General features: G+C 44.4%; 1 protein-coding gene across 2 annotated transcripts; it reads right to left on the reverse strand.

The window, feature by feature from the left end:
• Positions 1-381: 381 nt before the first annotated feature.
• On the reverse strand, positions 382-18,188 carry LOC119660567 (centrobin). 2 transcript variants are annotated; one of them, XM_038069216.1, is made up of 8 exons: positions 17,827-18,188; positions 11,667-11,862; positions 11,344-11,604; positions 10,042-11,091; positions 9,895-9,979; positions 2,922-3,039; positions 1,972-2,125; positions 382-1,512 (listed from the first exon to the last, which is right to left on the reverse strand). In XM_038069216.1, exons 1-8 carry the CDS (start codon positions 17,991-17,993, stop codon positions 442-444), a joined length of 3,102 nt encoding a protein of 1,033 aa, XP_037925144.1. In that variant the 5' UTR covers positions 17,994-18,188; the 3' UTR covers positions 382-441. The 2 variants fall into 2 exon arrangements, with proteins under 2 accessions (XP_037925144.1, XP_037925145.1); XM_038069217.1 differs by lacking the exon at positions 1,972-2,125 and adding an exon at positions 1,809-1,918 and having other exon boundaries at positions 459-1,512.
• Positions 18,189-19,055: the final 867 nt, after the last annotated feature.

The raw sequence follows: 19,055 nt of genomic DNA on the forward strand, positions 1-19,055 counted from the left end.
GCTGTTGACACAACGGCAAAGTTGATGGCAATGAGCCTATGTAGTGCTCGGCGATACGTTTCTTGAATCTACAAGGTAAGCCCCAAAGGCTGCGGGAACGGATGATCGCACCGGTCTCAGAGGAATCTGGGACAAACGCGATCTCGGGGTTGAGTGTGACTCATTCACTACATTGGACTCGTGTTAAATAAGTTGACAAGTCGCATTCTCCGGTAATGGACTTGTAAGGACGCACCTTTGCAAGAAATCTACCATCTGGTAGAGCCAGAAAACAATCCATCCCGGAAGGGAGGAGGTACGGCCTAAGGGTACTCCAATTACCTACTAAATATTTGACCTAATTACACACTAAATATTTGGTTGCCTTTGCAGAAAACTCTCTCTCTTTCCACCTTAGAGGCATTTTTATTTAGTTTCAAAAAATGTCTAAATTACAGAAAATCATGAACTCTGATGAATTATAGTCCTTTCCAATGTATCATCTGTATCGTTTGAATCATCGTCACTGCTTCTCTCGAACAGGCTCGGACTGCTTATCTCAAAATCGGGGATGAGGTCATACGGATCAATATCACCGATTGTCAGGGGACTAATCTCGCCCTGATACAGTTGGTATTCTCTTAGTTGCCTCGGCAGACTGTTGCGACAGTAGTTGAGATCCTCGACTTCCATTTCTGGCACCTGTCGCCCCCATAGGGTTGCTGCCTTTTCGTGGTTGGTTAGTGCTTTCGATATTGCTGGTGATTCCACTAGTGCTTCCACGGATACCTGGCGGTGAAGCCATTGTCGTTGGTGGGATTGACGATGGGGCGGCGACTGGTGTTGAGTAGGATTGCTGTCCTGAACCGGGAATTGCTGGTTCGGCGCTTGTTGTTGGAGGGGATAGTTGCCTTGCTGTTGATTCCGCTGGAGGAGATAGCTGTCTTGCGGCTTGTTGGGCTGGTTGAATTGTTGCGGTGTCATAATTGATTGACTGTTGAGCGTTGCTTGGGTATAGATCAGTTTCCGGTTGGTAGGAGGTGCTGTAATCATCATATTGTTGCTGGTCTCCTTGATACTGAGACATGTCGTAGGACTGGTCGTACCCTCGGCTGTAATCTGTTTCTCCGTATTGTTCTTGATCGTAGGCCTGGTAGTTAGGCTGCTCATATTGCTGCTCGGTGTATTGTTGGTTTGGGTCAGGCTGCTGTTCATAGGTTGGCTGTTGATTATTAGTGAGGCTGCTGTAAGGTTCGCTGGTGTAAGGTTTTGTGTCATCCTCTCGCAAGGACTCAGTGTATTCTTTGCCGCCTCGGTCCTTTTCAGTTTCTTCATCTCCGTACTTATATGCGGTCCGGTAATTGTCGGTAGATGCTGGTGTTGGCTGTTGGGACTTGGGACTATCATAAGCTGATGTATAGTCGAGGTTTGAACTGGGTTTCGTGACGGGTGAAAACTCTCTAGCAGTGGTGTCGATGGAAATTGGTTGCTTGTCTTGAGTGGTGGTGGTTGGTGAGGTGTAGTCAGCGGGAGCTGTTGGATGGAGAACATTAGATGAAACGGTTATATTCATAGATTTTAGATGATGGACATGCGTGTAAAAATAACTAAATATGAGTGTTAATATGTAGTGTAGGTATGAAGTGAAGTTGTCGTCTGAAAAAAACACTTCAAGTGAAATTTCTTGAACCTTGTAACCTTATTGCTGTGTCAACTACATCCATAAACTTCAGCATTCTCGCTGTGGCAATTTTTGTAGTGTAATTGTATGCACTGTATCTTTATGAACAAATAATAGATATTTTAATCAAACTGGACACCATGGATACCTGCACTAGATGGTAGATTGCTATAGGGTTCAATTTTGCCTAATCTATCGCTATTGATTATTCGATTGGTGAGAAACTCTACATTAGATTGGAGGGCCGATATCTCCATCCTGAAAGATGATAAAAGCACACACGGTTAATTGGGCAGTTTACAAACAATTACCTTTTCAAATTCCGGCAAGTGCTCTTGTATGGAAGATTCGCTATCGCTCAGGATATTGATCACACTTGGATTTGCTTCCTTGTAACTGGACCAGATTTGTTTTAGCCGGTCCATCAGCATCTCATTGGTCTTGCGGAGTTCCTTTTTCTCTTTACTAAAATTTCGTGCAAATCGGTTAAATGAAAATATTGTGCTTAATTGTAGAAAAGCGAATAACTTTCCTTGTTCAGGACAACGTGAAAGTAATTTGCTCTTCTTTTACAAAACTCCATTCCTGATCCTGTTGCACAATTCCTACCAATAAAAATCTTTTGAAAGAAACCAAACAACCAAACATACCGACGTGCTTTCCATCTTCTTGATTTTTGGTTTGGGTACGAATTTCACGTTCACATTTAATTTAATCGGTTTCTGCGTTTTCTGGCTACTAACTGATGCTTGCGTCAACATTTGGGTCTCCGGTTTATGCGTATCCTTGGATAATGCGGCAGTGGGAGGCTCTTCCAAAGGCTGGGAAGCGGTGAAAGCAGTAGTTGGGGTTATTTGCACTGTTGGCTCTTTGGTCTTTGCAAAGTGCCCAGTACATGGTGCGACTATACTACTTTTGTGTTCTGTGATCGCGAATGAATGCAGATCTACTTCTGGTTCAGGACTCGTTAAAAATCTACATCTAGGCATACTTGGCCAATCGTATTTACATGCAGAACCGAACTCTCTTTTCCAGTGGACCTCCTTTCCTGATGGGAAGACAAGGGGACCGAAAACCAAAAATCAAGCGTTAGAAAACACGTCTTATCCATTCGTACTCTCAGAGGTTATATCAGGCTTAAGTGTAAGAGCTAAAGCTTGGTCTTTGCTTTGAGTGTCCTTAAAGTGAATCAGCTCTACTATGCTATTGGTGCAATTTGCCTGTCGTGCTCGAAAACTCCAAACTAACAAATTCCCATTACTTGTGGTTCAAGGATGACTCCTCTAATTTACTCGTTAGTGTTCTACACTCTGCAGTCAGTTTATCCATGAGTTGTCTCTGGCTCTGAATCATTTCTTCGAGTTCGCTAACTGTGTCAGCTACAAATATAATAATGCAAAGACGTTCCATTAGCGACATTGAATAAGAAAGGGTTGTTCTATAGCAAACAAAGGCACTTGCGATTTGAAATGATAACAAAGAGAACTCATGGATAAAACTATTGAGTTTCCACTAAGCGTTTTAGCGTTTTCATTTTGCATCTTAGAATTTATAATTTGGGAAAACAATATGCCGAAAATAATATCTTCAATAGCTTACCCATGTTTTCTCTGAGTAAAATTAGGTTATAATCGTTAATAAAAGAGATTGATTCCCTATCTATGATCTCGACGTCATTGTCTTAAACATAAGCCATGAAAGAAAGTGATTATACACCCGGAATGCTTGAGCTGCAACTTGGAGTATATTGGGAAAGATATCCACATGAACAAGGTCATCCTTTGGCGAGGCATAGCGCGTCAACCATTCTTACGCGCCACCGCTCGCGTTTACTTGACGTGCGCTTCAGTTCCCCCGAGGAGTTCCCGAGACGATCGCACCTGTCCTCTACTGTTCTACGCCAAGTGTCCTTGGAGCGACCCATCCGTCGGCCATCTTGGGAGAGTGGATTCCACTGAATGGCATAGTCTGCAATGCAATTGTCACCCCTCCTCAATGTGTGACCTATCCAGTGCCACTTCTGCCTTCCTATCATATTGCATAGGTTGTGTGCCTGTGCGCCCACCAAGTTGCTCGTTTGAAACAGCGTTAGGGCATCATCGGAGTACGTGATACAACGCAGACAGGTATTGATGTAAGCTTGGAACTTTTGGGTGACAGTGGAGTTCACTTTCCACGCGCCGCTCTCGTCTTTCGTTGTGACAGAAACTGGTTGCAGTTGGCAAAAGAACCGGCGAAGGTGCCCCAATAGCTGTTAAGTCCCCTCTACGTGCCGAAATCATCTTTCCCAATCCTGCTCCACCTACCATTCTGTCACCATACGAGTCATTCAGCCAAACGTATGCCATATCTTGTGTATATTTTCCCTGCCTCAGCCCGCCTTTTCTATACGAAGATTTCTTTGACAGATTATCAGAGGTCCTAATCGTTTTGTTTCCCTCACTTCCTTTCATCCTCTTCCATGCCCTCCTGGCCCAACACAAAGTCCACAAAAATCACGTCAAAAACACACTGCGAGGAAGAAATTCCTGTCTTATAGAACCTATGCTGACGTAGTTTTTTTCAAATCTCTACGTTCCTCGGTCAAATCCTTAATACGCAAGCCCAGAAACGAATATTTGACCAGTGTTGAAGACTCACTAAATTGCGGAAACCTCAAACTCCCGCTGTCCTGCCTAGTTATCCCCTCCGCCCATTAAATTCTCTGGCTCCTCAGCTAACTCCCCCCCCCCCCGCCCCCCACCTACTTGTGATTTACTCTGTCGCTACTTTTTCTCAGTCTACGTTCCTCCTCCTTCCTCCGAATCCTGCACGGTAGTGGATGTGGATGTCCCGGATCACCTAACATTCCCCTTCGTACCCCTGTCCTTGTTGAGTAGCTCATTGGAAAACTGTCGGACCTGGCTACGTTGGCCTTCCAAACTAATTTTTGCTCAAAACTGGTATTTCCATCGAGGGGAAGGGCCCTATATTTTATTTTCAACAAAAGCCTCAAAGGGAATAATTTTCCCGGCTTGTGAAAAGAGGCTCTCATCATCCCCATACACAAAAGTGGCGATCGTACGCTTGGCGAGAATTATCGTCCCATTTCCCTACTCTCCTCCTGTTTTAAAATTTTGGAAAGATATGTCAGCGACTGGTTGTCCTCCCACTTTGGCCAGCACATAGTGGAAGAGCAACACGGCTTTGTTAAGCGTGAGTCCACTGCCTCCAACCTGCTTGACTTTACCAACTTTGTCGCCAAATGTCTAAATTCAGGGCAAGAAGTGCATACCATTTGCACTGACTTCGCGAAAGTCTTCGACACTGTAAATCACAAGGTAATTCTATCCAAACTCTCGTCCCTAAACGTTTCCATACCACTTGTTTTATGGCTTGCCTCTTACCTTTCCAACCGATCCTGCCGCTACTCTTTTGACGGCTGTACTTCCTGCTCCTTCTCCCCCTCTTCTGGCGTCCTACAGGGATCTATTCTGGTCCTTTGCTATTTTTATTTTTTATTAATGACCTTCCTCCCCTCCTTACTTGTCCTTGTTTGCTCTATGCAGACGACCTTAAGCTGTTTTCCTATATCGTCGCCTATGGACTGTGTTTCATTTCAGTCTTACCTGGACACTCTGGTTCGTTGGTGCTCGACTAATGGTTTAGCGCTAAACGTCAGAAAGTGTCACTCTATGTGCTACTCCCTAAAATCCTCACCCATTTCTTTCTCCTACTCGCTTAACGGACATTCCTTATCCTGCTTAAATTCTACTCAAGACGTCGGAGTCACTTTCGACAATAAGCTCCGCTTTGACACCCATAGCCTCGATGTCATTAATCGAGCATCAAAATTGTCAGGCTTTATTCTTCTTCATCCAACCCTCCTTAGCTCTCTTCAATTCCCTCGTGAGGAATACTCTCGAGTATTGCCGGTCACCCTCCCGTAACTGTGATTGTCTTGCCCTTGAAAATGCGCAACGTAAATTCACCTGTTGCTTCTTCTTTAAGGAAAGCTTCCCTGTGTGGTTTACTCCTCTCGTCTCCGCTTTCTGAACCTTCCCTTCCTACAACAGCGTAGATCCTATCTGGATCTATGCACATTCTTTAAACTTTCCTCGGGTCTTATGGACTGCTCCGCCGCTGACGACATCACCTGCCGTCCTGCGTTTTATAACACACGAAGCGCAGACATTTTCAACGTGCCCTTCGCAGAGCTCGAAGTCTACTTTCATTTCCCGATTCCCAGGCTTTGCCAAAATTGTAATGCAAAATAGCTTGGTCCTTTTAACTCCCCAACTTTAAGTAGTTTTCAACGTGGGATAAGTTTTTTGCTTTCTCCTCCTCCTTAATTGGAATTTTCTTTGTTTGTTGTCCGTTAATTAAATAAATAAATTAAATAAATAAATAAATAAGATTAAGTACATCGTTGTACATGTTATTCCACAGTAGTGGGATCAATACAGAGTCCCGCGGGACACCCGCGGAACCAACGTACTCCTTGGGTCCGTCATCAGTGACATACCAGAGCCTCCTTTCAGTTAAATAACTGTCGCCGATAGCAGCGAGATAGGCGGGAATACCCACGTTCGCTTAGGGATTTCCGTATTTGATTCCAATTGGCCGAATTGAATGCATTTTTCACAACCAGGTTCACTATAACCCAATATTTGCTGGTACTACCCTTTCCGTTGATTGCAGTTTCGGCCAAGCCAGTAACCAATGATCGCATCTATGGTTGATCTGGCTTTACGGAGCCCATACTGCCGACCTGAAAGACCGCCTTGGCTCTCAATAACCGGGAGTAATCTATTATAGATTACCCGCTCTAACATTTTCCCCACCGTGTCCAAAAGACATGTGAGTCGGTATGAGGATGGTTCACCTGGAGGTTTACCAGGCTTGGACAGAAGTACCAACTTCTGCCGCTTCCATGCCGCTGGAAATATTCCCTCGGACATGCACGCTTGCCTGGATTTCACGGCAAGCTTAAGAGCCTTATTCGGTACTCCGTCCAGTCCCGGCGCTTTATTGTCTCCAATTCTACTGCAGATCTCCTTCAGCTCGTCTCTGGTGACTGGCGGAATTACCGTCATATTCAGAGGCGGTTGGAATGTGTCGGTGCTTTCGTTTTGCTGGGGGAATTACCCCTGGATGATTTTCAGCAAGAGAGTGGGAGACGTGATCTGCGGAGATGAACGGCCTCTCAATCGTCCCATCACGATTCTATAAGCACTCTCCCACGGGTTTACATCCGCTTCTGAGCAGAGGTCCTTAAAACATTTCCTCTTGGTTCCCTGAATGGCGAGCTTGAGGGTTTTGTGGGCTGTCTTATAGGCGCACTCTTTCTGACTCTGATCGACTTTACCCACCGCCCTCTGAGACGCTTTTCTGGCTCGGTGGCAGGCTGATCGAAGACCGGTCAGTTCATCATTCCACCAGTAGTTTGGTCTTCTACTGAGGAATGAACACCTCCTAGGCATTGACGCGTCACATGCTTTGGCGAGGCATTGGGCCACATGAGGCGCCTGCTTTATCAGGTTAATCTAACCACACCTCTATGACAGTCTGCCCTGCTCATCCAAAGGTTTTGCAGACCAGCCTGAAATATTTTTCGGTTTCGGGCATGATAGCTCTTTGCCCTGTGGCTCGGCACATGTCTTAAAGAAGATTGCCTGGTGATCACTGTGGGTGTAGTGTTCGTTGACGTACCAGGACATACCACGCGCCACCGGAGGATTGACAAAGGTCAGGTCTACAACCGAGCCTGACCCCCCTTTCTGAAAGGTTTTTACTACACTTTTGTTAGCCAAAACTATGTCCATCTGCGCAAAAGCTTCTAATAAACTGCGTCCCCTAGCATTTGATTCTTTGCTACCCCACTCTAGGACCCAAACATTAAAATCACCAGTAATCACCTTTGGACTTCGTACCTTTGCGTCGAGAACAGGATTATCAAGCAATTCCTCGAATTCAGACAGTGTCAAACTTGGTGGGATGTAGCAGCTGTAACACCACTTATTTTCGCCCACACAAAGCCACCTGACTTGCAGTACATTCTATGGCCTATCGACAGCAAGCCCACATTGCCGCTCCACCAGTCGAATCTGCGCATCGATTGGATTGATCAATGCTGCTGGTGTATATCTTCGCGAAGTGCCCAAACATTAGGCATTTAAAGCACCTCTTTAGGGAAGCTTGTTCTCTTAAACGGAAGGCAACCCATCAAATTCGAACCCTTCCGGCAGCTAACAACATCTGCACTGTCTCCGCTAGTACTCGTATTGTGGCTGTTTGAGTACCACCACAGGCTTTTCGTAAGTTCACAACAGACTCCTCGGCAAGTTTTTTCAACTTGAATTGCTCCTTCAGAGCAGTACAAATTTCTCCTTTCGATACCACTTCATCGAGATCCTTACACTGTATATAGATCTCATGTTTTTGGGCACCCGTTGCGGCATTCTCCCCAAGTGGATTTTGACTTGAGTCAGTTTTGTCTAGGCTGGATCTTTTCAGCTCGAAATGAGATCCCTTTTCTGAGTTCTTTGGATTCTCTTCACATTTCCGCTCAGATCTTTTAGGTCGGGATCAGCTTTGACCTTTTTGAATATCTCCGCGTAGGACAGATTGCCCTTACTGGAGATAACAATCGCATCTGGACGAGTTCGCACTTTTGCTTTTCGTTTCGCTTTTTTGTTGGTAACTTTAGTCCATCCATCGTTTTCGTTCGTCTTGGGCTTCGCAACGCTGGTCGAGTTTCCTACATTCGTTGTACGCTTTCCTTCATCTGATCTGTTAGTGCTGGTTTTCAGAATGTCCTGTCCGCCTTTTTTTCTCTTGGGCGCCTGCTGATTATTTATAGGATCCCCCTCTTTTCACGTACTCGTTTATTTAGCCGTGATTCGATGATAGTACGGTTAGGTGTCACTTGGGTCGCTTGTGGCACTGTTGGCACAGCGGGTTTCGCGTATCCTTATTATTCGTTTCCTCCATCTGCGATCTATTATAGAGGACTCTAGGGCTATTAGAGTCCTCTATAATAGATCATATTCTTTATGTATTGGTGCACGTTGTGCTTGTTGTTGATAAACTCGGACAGCTTAACTATTTTTGTCCCAAGGTGGGTGAAGGGTAATTCCTCCGGATCGGGATTCTGCTCCCTATAAGCCCCGGCAGGGTTACCCCTTTTATACGCTCCTTCACTTTTGGCGTTTATTGAGCTTGTCTGTATTTTATCCTTCATCGTCTTTGGCATTGGTGGAGATCTCAAAGTTGACGAGCTTCTTTTGAATGGATCCCTTCCTTGTTCCTGGAACACCTCCTATTGTTGCGCATCTTGAACATATGCGGTGGGTGTTATTACGGTTTTTGTCGTCCAACAATCTGCCTTCAGTTTATCTTGGTCTTGTTTGGTCTTGTTACTGGTGTTGTCGGTAAGGTCGTACTTCGCTTTATCACCTCCTTCTCCAGATCCAAATCACTTGTAACATTGTATGCCAAGGTGGCCAAGTTGTCCACCACCAAGGCACTGCAGTTGAGGGTTATCGATGACCGGGAGCCCGCTTGCTCACTCCCAAAAGCCGCCGGTACTGGGGTTCCGAGCCCCTGCACCGTATGTTTCCTCCTTCTCTCGTCTTCCATGGTGGTTTTATGTTCTGGGTATCCTTCCCATAGCCATTTTGGTCTACGCACCAGAGATGAGCAAACACTAGCCAATGCGCAGCCAGAAAAGAAAAATGCATGAACACATTTTTAGACATCAATAGATATGTCCCAATCCGCCAGCTGGGGTCGCGCCTGATGGGAGATCTGGCCACTCCTCACAGGAAAACTGGAATGTCTGGAATTGCTTATTAAGGCAGATCTAGTCCGGATACCGGTTGTTGCGTCATTGATGATGATCATCGGCTAAACTTAGTGGGAAGAAGACTAAGCTGGGGAGAACGTCCCTCAATGTAATATTAAGGGAGGATCTCCCGAAGCGTAAGACGAGATTTGTCCTTCTTAGTGTTGCGGCTACCTCTATCGCACGAATCAAATAGTACATATTTCTTGGTTGCGTGTTGGCGGATTTCGTCACGTTGAGGGCGACCAGTTTAAATATAATTTTGGATTAACGAGCTAAACTTTCAAGTGGCATCGATTACTTAACAACTAAACTAACCTAGGTAAAGTTCGTTTAAAGCTTGTACTGAACACATTCTAAATACTCATTTTCAAACGCTCTAAGCTAACCTCTCTCATTCTTGACTTACCGTGTTTTCTTTCCATTTCCACGATACTTTTGTTAATTTCTTTTGTTGTAGGTCGTATTTCTCCTTTAAGTTCTCCCAACGCCAACTGAAAAAAAGATTTAACATAGTTTTAAAGGGCAGAACTGGCAGCCAGGAAACGTTCCTTACGTCTTTCTCCAAATTGGCAATTTCGTCGTTGAGCCTCAAATTTTCCCTTCTCACTTGAAGGATATCCGCGTCGGCTCTGTCCAGCCGCTGCCGAAGAGAATTGATCTCAGCATTCAATCGTCCAGCTTCAATTTTCCCTTGTCTTTCTGCCTTATCCAGTTGCAAGCGAAGGGAAGTTATCTCCTGTTCTAGTGCCTGTTTTTCAGCATTCACTTGAGCAAGATCTGTTAGATAGGTTGTCTTTTTATCTTTCAACTCTTGCTTAAGTTCTTCAATTTGAGCATTTCTTTGTGCCAAGTCCCGTTTGAAATCGATTTCCAAACGTTTCTGGCGTTCCAGTTCGAGCTGAAGCTTCGAGGCATGCTCCCATTGAGAACTCAAATCTCCATCCAATTGGTCAACGTGATAGTTGTAACGTCTTTCGGCGTTTGCTCGTTCGTCTGCAATCCTTCGGGACATTTCGTGCTGAAGTTCGCGAACTCTTTCATGTTGTCTTTCTAATTCGTCCTTCAGGCGACGTATCTCAATTTCTGCCTGAGATTTTTCGAAAAGTGCCATGTCAGCAAGGTCCCGACTCCGTTGAGTTTTTGAGGCAACTTGATTGCCTTCGGCTCGCAAATCATCGATAGTGAGTTGAAGTCGTTTTACAGTCTCCTCCAGGTTGATTTTGTCTCGTTCAAGGCTCTCAATCCTTTTACGATACGAATCGAAAGATCCTGTTTCCGCATTTGTTCCTAAGGAAGATTTCCTCTTCAGATCTGCATTCTCATTTCGGAGCTTCTTTAGGTCGATATTAGCTTGTGCTAGCTCCGCTTCCAGTTCACTTATTCTGGATTCGAAAACAATGCTGGGACCACTAAGTGCTTGGGACGTCCTTGTAGGTTTATCCTTTCGGCCGCGAATAATTTTCTCATAATGGTTGTCTTCACTTTCAGAGGATCCTGAAATTTTGGGGTGACTTGCGACTAGGTCGGAGCGAGCATGCTCCGTCAGAGCTTCGTTTTCGCTAATAACATCTCGTACTTTCCCAAGCAGATTAGAGAGTTCGTCCTTAAACGCCATGAAAAATTAGATGAATGGAAGTAAAGAATAATCCGGTTATTTTTATAAGATTGAACGTTTTTCTCTATTTCAGTTTCACTTTGAGCAGCCAAAGAAAGTGAAATGAGGTGAATTACAAGCAAGCAAAAGCCCTACCAAGCCCTAATCATATCAGAGATACAAAGATACTACTTATTCCACTCAATTGAATCTGAAGTGGCAGAGACTCAATCCCCATCTTATCTTTTCTGTAATACTTACTCGGCAAAATTTCGATTCCTTTTCCAGTTGCTCGATATAGTCCTCTTGCTTCTCGATGAAGCTAATTATCTCAGGTGGTGCCTGACCAGTTTCATTAGAAAGAGGAGCAGGAGGTGGAGCGGCATAGTCCGTGGTTGTAGAGTAGCGAGAAGAGCGATGGGGTGAGTACGATTTTGGGGTCGCCTTTTTCGCTGACTGTACCTTATAATTGGGCGACAGATATTTAGATATCTCGGATAGCGGCGGACGATCAGTTACTTGCTATACATTAATGAAATTCGGGGTAATAAATTTATATGAGTATCTTTATGTTAGATAATTACCGATTGATTGTCCGTATCCTCGCCAGAGTCCTCTACGTAATGTTTCCGATACTGCGATGTTGGCTTGCTGGGGGTTGCGTAGGACTCCTCGAGCAGAAATTTAAGACGACCGACTGCCTCGCGGTATGCTAAGTTTGTAAAGTCCAATTTCTTGGACATGGTCTTAGCCACTTTTATGGAACCGCTTGATCCTTTCCTAAGGTAAAAACTTGAATTAGTCTAGTCCACCATTTGTCACGCTTTGTTTTCTCCGTTTGCGTTCAGACGATGTGAGCACGACCACGAAATGTTCATGACTACAAAGGGGGTTGTTTTGGTTACCATTGCCCACACTACTTGGACGACACGGTTGAATGAATTCGTGTGAGCGGTGGTAAGAACCTGTTAAAGGACTACGACAAGTGTTGTCGAAGTATTTTGATATTTTGGGAGTATTTGTGTTAGTCTCAAAGGTGGTTTCTATTATAATTGGAGGGTTGGTGATTCATTGGAAAAATTACATTATAAATTGGGACGTGAGGGAGTAGGGTTAGGAGGTGTATTTTTCAGATTGAATGCTGAGTTAAAGGAGACTAAAATAGTGAAGATACTTGCAATGAGTCCTTTTTTCATATTGGGGTTTATGTGGGGTTCGAGATTTCGAGAGGATTTAAATTCAAATGAGCACAAAAAATCTGATATCACGTCAATTAAGAAAACTCATTATAAATTCAAAGAAGTAGAAACCGGAAACTTGGCGCTTCAGATATGAAAGATTTTGTAGGTTTCTCATATGAGAATGTAGGTATGGCGTGTCGTGCATATGCATTTAGCATGTAAAACTAATGACTATTGCCGTACAGATATTCTACGATGTCCTAAGTTGCAATAAATTTTCGCAAAAGGGCTATTATCTTCCTCTTCTTCTTTTTCAGCCTTTGCCCAGCTTAGAAGTGATGACAGCTCGTCATCTTGCATAAATTAATCAATGATGTGGTGAGGTTGATTTAAAATTTCAATATTACAGCCAAAATATCATAGTAATTCCAACCACTTCGGAGTAAATTGCATGTGACAGACAGACAGATTTTTTTTGTGCTTAAAAATCGTAAGAAACACGTCTGCTCCAGTTCAGCTGTTAGAGGGTCACAAAAAATTACTCGCGGTCTCTGCAGCGCCTGTGAAGGGATCGAACAGATGACAGAAGCAACCAGGCTTTACAAGGCTGTAGGCAAAGACGGGGCAATATACTCTGTCTGTTTGAAAAGGGAAGATGGAACATTTACTGAGAATAAGGAGGACAAGTCCACCCAACTACTGGCTTATGCTGACGATATCGACATCATGGGAAGAACCACCCGAGATGTACAAACTGCCTTCATCCAGATCGAGCAGGCGGTGATTGGCGCGAGATCTTGGGCTGCACATCAATGAAGGCAAGACAAAGTATATGGTGGCAACGTCAGCACCGGAGACGAATCAACCAACAACATCAAACCGCACTGGTCAAACACAAACACGAAGAAGAATAAGGATAGGAGAATACAACTTTGTGACCGTTGACAATTTGTCCTATCTAGGGTCGAAAATCACGACCGATAACAGCTACGATGATGAAATCCGCGTACGGTTGTTGTCAGCCAACAGAGCCTATTTCAGCTTACAAAGATTGTTCCGCTCGAAACGTCTCACCATAGGGTCAAAGCTCTTACTGTACAAGACTATGATCTTGCCAGTCCTCATGTATTCCTCGGAAACTTGGGTTCTTAGCAAGAAAAATTGCGAACTCTTGGCCGCGTTCGAGAGAAGAATCCTCCGAAGAATTTTTGGCCCCCTACATGACGATGGACGATTCCGTAGCCTACACAATGACGAAATCTATGAGCGATACCATGACCGTCCGGTTGTGGATAAAATCCGGCTCAATAGGTTACGGTGGGTGGGTCACTTAATCCGTATGGATGAGGATGATCCCGCCCGGAAAGTCTAGAAGGGCAATATCTATGGTAGAAAAAGAAGACGAGGCAGACCCTGCCTAAGATGGAGCGATGGCGTGGGTCAGGACGCCAGACAGCTTTTAGGGATATGGAATTGGTGGACCTCGGCGCAAAACCGAGATGTCTGGAGTTCCTTACTAAGGCAGGCCTAGACCGGATACGGGTTGTTGCGCCGTTGATGATGATGATGCTGATGAGGAGGACACCTGCTTCTCAGAACTCATTTCCCAAGGTCCTACCCCACGATGACGGGCGACAACATTCTGCCTGATACCCCAAAAACGAATAAAAGGGGAAGGAAGGAGAGCCGGAAACTAGCAAAAAAAGGAATGCTCAGAAGCTAGGATAAGGTGGGCGGTGGGAACTTTTAAACCACTGGTATTTTCTCAGAGAGGCCTACAAATCATCTTAGAGTATCTTCTGAAGGTGGTGAGAGGCAGCAGTGAGACGAAAAGCCCGGAAAGTCTATAAGTGCAGTATCTATGGTAGAAAATGAAGACGAGACAGACCCTGTCTGAGATGGAACGATGGCGTAGGTTAGGGCGCCAGACAGCTTTTAGAGATAGCAAATTGGTGGAACTCGACGCTAAACCGGAATGTCTGGAGTTCCTTATTAAACCAGGCCTAGACCGGATACTGGTTGTTGCGTCGTTGATAATGATGACGGAGACGGGCGAAAGTGGTCTTTATTCCGAAAGCGGGTAAAAAGGATACTTTTCACCATAAATCTTTCAGACCAATTTGCCTAAGATCATTCGTATTCAAAACAGTGGAGAAGGCCATAGACAACTATATAAGAATTAACATTCTAAAGCGTAATCCTCTACATCAGTGTCAACACGCTTATCGGGCAAGACTGTCAACTAAAACTGCTCTGTATCAGCTGACGGATGTACTATGGGATGCCATAGAAACAACGAAATAACACTATGGGCAATTTTAGATATCGAAGGAACATTGGGCAACACATCGTACACAGAAATGCAAGATGCCCTGAGCCGGAAGGGAGCGGCAAATACCCTGGTTCTCTGGATGGGCAAAATGCTAGAGAGTAAGCAAATAGACGTACCGATAGGTACAAATTCTATTGTCATGAATACTACTCAAGGTTGTCCACAGAGAGCGGGGTACTATCGCCACTTATGTGGAGTATGGTAGGGGACGAACTCCTGAACGTGCCAACGAATACTGGAATACAGGTCCAGAGTTGCGTGGACGACACTGTTTTAATTGAAGAAGGTGCTCTATGTGATAGAATCCAAACTGGGCTAAGGGTTACTAGTGCGTGGCGCTACGAGGGCTCTGATGACTGGTTAAAAAAAAAATGGGGTTCTACCCCGAAGATACTACTTTGGATACACACTGCAATAGTAAGGCTTATGGGACCGTAATCTGGGCAGAAAGAACTAAGCTCAGCACACAAGCCAGGGAGTTAGACAGACTCCAAAGGCTGGCTTGCGTGTGTATCAGTAGGGCAATATGGACATGTCCAGCCGCATCCCTGGAGGTTCTTCTGGGATTAACGCCTTTTCATCTGCACATACAGATGCAGGCAAGAAGGGCAATACTCAGAACCAGCAACTGATTACTTGGTACACTGATGGATCCCGCACAGCAGAGGGAGCGGGTGCCGATGTCATTGGTTCAAGGAAACTGCACTTTGAGCTAATGGGTAGGTACACTAGGATATTCCAGGCGGAAATATACGCCATAGACAAATGGGCCTCCTTTAATCTGCAAAAGAACTATAGGAGGCAGAATATAGCTATTCTCACCGATAGCCAAGCAGCGATCAAGGCACTTAGGTCCAACCAGATGAACTCTAAACTGGTATGGGAATACCTTAAGAGATTGAATACGCTCGAGTCTTTTCACAAGGTCTGGATACTTTGGGTTGCAGGTCATATTGGATTGGGAGGCAATGAGGCAGCGGAAGAACTAGCCAAGAGGGGAGTAGGGACGCCTTTACACAGGCCAGAACCCTTCTATGAAAACGGAAACGAGTTCAAGGCTATGACATTAAAACATGAAGAGGATCGGTTGAGGGAACTATACTGGGCGGGTCTACCGGGGATGGAACAGTTCAGGGTGCTTATTGGGGGATACGAACCCATACGCATAAAGTATTGCTTAAACCTCACCAAAAAGAACCTTCGAATCATAGTGGGAATTCTCACTGGTCTTTGTCGGCTGAACTATCACTTAGGGATACTTACGGACACTGCCTGCAGGTTTTGTGAGGAGGAGGACGAAACCTCTATACACGTCCTGGGAAAGTGTCCGGCACTTGTGCAAAGTAGGTCGAGACATCTGGGAGAACGCTTAATACCAGAAGCAAAGCTGAAACATCTGGAAGTAGGGAACATACTAAAATTCCTAACGGCTATAGGCTTCCTTGAGATACTATGATTAATAGGTACACTATAACCAGCAAAAACGGCACAGTAGTTCTTTGAGTACGCGGTGCGACTTCCCTTTACCAGAATAATAATAATATTGTTTAGGATAAGCGAGGGATCCTAAGTCCACAACCACTTGCTGTTGGACCGGACCAAATGGAGAGCAATTTACTCCCACGTCCCTTTGGTCCACGGATTCCTGGTTTGGGGCATGGCACCCAAGTGGTTGTGGACTTAGGATCCCTCACTTATCCTAAACAATAATTTAGCTTTTTCCAAATATATAAAAGAGCGTTTTCCATCTGATGCCACTCACGGTCACGCTGCTCCCAGGGCAGAGATGAAGCAGCGTCTGACGAGTTGCCTCTGCCCTGGACGAAACCGTTTGTCCCATATTTTTCTATAATAATAATAATCTTGTGGAAAACGTGGAGTTGCGTTGCATAAGTTGAGCACCATAGTCCTTACTTGTGACAGATATGTTAGATAGGTTTCGGATCTATTGCTCTCAGCATAAACTAATACAGCAGTGCTAGTCAGGGTAGAAGTTTGGTTATTGTCTTCAAATCAATCCCTATTCGAGGAGGACCGTGTAATTATACTTACACGGTAGGTTCTCACGTTAAACCACCGGCATCTTCCTAATATGCCTCTTGGAGGAAACCAACTAGAAACTAACTATTTGAATCCTTAAATCCAAACTTGATACATTTCTGCTTCCTTCAAACTACATGTTTCCAATGAAACCATAAACCGGAGAGTTCGTCAGTACCTTTTCGACGTGAAGTTTGTTGATATTAATTGACTGACTTTGAGCACCGAGGACGCTACTCAATGGAGAAACTAAGGCCAATTTTTGTTATGGTTCGTGACCATGGACGCAATTTGGATTCCAACATTCCATGGGTTTGAAGCGGTACAGAAAAAAAACTGACAGTTTCAAGGTCTGTCGGGAGGTTTAAAGCCTCGGTTGTCGGCGCGTCCGCGCAGGGAATCAAGATGAATGGTTCCTAAGAATGCGAAACGCCATTAGGAGAATAGGTGATGCAAACTTCGAGCTAGGGTTATGAAAGTGGACTATGTCTCTGTAACCAAAGCCAGAGTACCGATGGCTGTCATTCGCGAATAATCTGAAAACCGTTAAAAGGTTTCCTTTATTCTCTTGATCAGGTCCCAAAATATCTAGAAAGAGGTCTTCATTTCAAAGAACCGTGTTACACACAGGATAGACTGAGTACTGGCTGTAGACTTAGACTTTTTTCGACGTACAAGAGAAAGTATTTTTAGAGGTATTAACACTTTAGAAAAAGGATTAACGGAATTCAGAGACTGATAGGGAGAGTCTACTCCTCGCATGTCCTTACAAACTGAATTCACCTGGAATAAATAAGTAAACCGAAAAAATTAAATGAATGTCCAAGGACTTGATCTAGTTTGCATGTTGGGGCAAATTCGATTATCTATAATTACCACCGGAGTAAGGGATATTACACGGTAGAGCTTTTCAAGTTGATTTTTGTAACTGAATTTGAACTAGGAACAAAGGATATAGGTATTTGCTTATTTTCCTCATGTGAAGTCGAATTCAGGAATCTAATAACTTCCTTTTCGTTTATGCAATCATAGTTTGGAATTAAGTTTCGGAAGGGTTTGAAGAAAGTTGTAGTATACACAGTAGTAAGACGATAACTATGAACAGTTTGATCGATGGACGTAACGACCTAACAAGAAGCCCTACTTCGAGGTGTCCTTATTGATTTGTGTTAAGATTATCCATATCCTTGCCTTATTCGACTCCTCTTGCTTCGGCCACTAATGCTGTCCCGATCCGACAAAGCTCCCGATAGATAGTCTTTATTCTTATAAGCACCCTTTAAGGCCGATGAATTCCTTAAACTATTACCACCGCTATAAAAAGGACTCGCTGAACTGTACAAACTTCCAGTTTTCATTGTCGTTTTTCGATTGGAATTTACGTTCGCCGATGCGATGGCAATTTCGTGTTTTTCTACCGATTAAAGAATTTTATATCTCACACCATTTCACACTAATAGCTTCTATTTTTTAGGAATGGTATTCGCTATACAAATAGATATTTTGACCGATTAAACACTAACGAGTAAAAAGTGAACAGGAACGGGGTTTTAACAAAGTGATTCGTTCGACTGGAAATTCAGATAGTCCATGACGGCCTTTTATAGATTCGCTTGGCGGTGGCAACCGAAAAAATGGCGGAATAGTAGAAAAGTTGTTTTAGCAACGCAACGTACCAGGAGCAATCGTCCCGGCATACCTTTACACCTAATTTTATACAGGAGTGAATTGGGAAAGAGTTATGCAGATACGATAGGCAGGTTGTGTGATGAGGCCTAATTCATTCAAATTCAAGATAAATCAATAAACAAACAATGAACAATAGCGGTAGTAGGACAAAGAAGGAGTCACAAAAAAATGTCGTTGGATTATGATAATTGGCAAATAAGCAAGGAATCTTTCGAGCCTGTTCATATCCGCACCGCAATTGCCTTCAATTTTTAGATTCAGGAATGGCAAGTATGGGGCATCCTCTCCCCCTCGGACGCCACCTTGTCGTGGTTGGGGAACCTGTGGTAGTTTACTACTACACTAAGGATGGCCAAAAGCACATGAGGATGGAACTAAAGGATTGCAACTCTGCAAGTGATAAGAAGTCACAGACTTCGAATCCACCCGCGGCTTTGAGAAATCAGGTAGTGGGCGAGGCACGAATTTTGAAGGCCTCACGTAATTCATGTTCCCTCACGGAGAAATCTGTGGGAGATAGGCTCTCTACTTCAGCCGAAAATCTGCACCCAGTGTCTTCGGCGCCGTCAGCTAAAAAGTATAGTACAGCAACCCCGTAATAAGAGGAACTGGAAATCTGACTACGGCCGCCTGCGGTGACATTGTTGTCTAACTCTTCTAAAGTATGGGAGAGGAAGGCTCGGCAGAAGGAAACTTCAGCCGCTAAGGAGAAGAGACTACAGGCTTGCCTG

The sequence above is a fragment of the Hermetia illucens genome, chromosome 6 (genome assembly GCF_905115235.1).
Source record: "Hermetia illucens chromosome 6, iHerIll2.2.curated.20191125, whole genome shotgun sequence".
Taxonomy (NCBI): domain Eukaryota; kingdom Metazoa; phylum Arthropoda; class Insecta; order Diptera; family Stratiomyidae; genus Hermetia; species Hermetia illucens.

What these genes read in the sequence shown, in the direction of transcription:
- LOC119660567 (XM_038069216.1), bottom strand. Translation starts at nt 17,993, where the DNA reads ATGAAAACTGGAAGTTTGTACAGTTCAGCGAGTCCTTTTTATAGCGGT. An exon ending in AGCAAGAGGAGTCGAATAAG is followed by an intron (nt 11,863 to 17,826) that starts GCAAGGATATGG and finishes TTTTTACCTTAG; the next exon opens with GAAAGGATCAAGCGGTTCCA. An exon ending in ACTTGCCGGAATTTGAAAAG is followed by an intron (nt 1,513 to 1,971) that starts GTAATTGTTTGT and finishes TCCATCCAACAG; the next exon opens with CTCCCGCTGACTACACCTCA.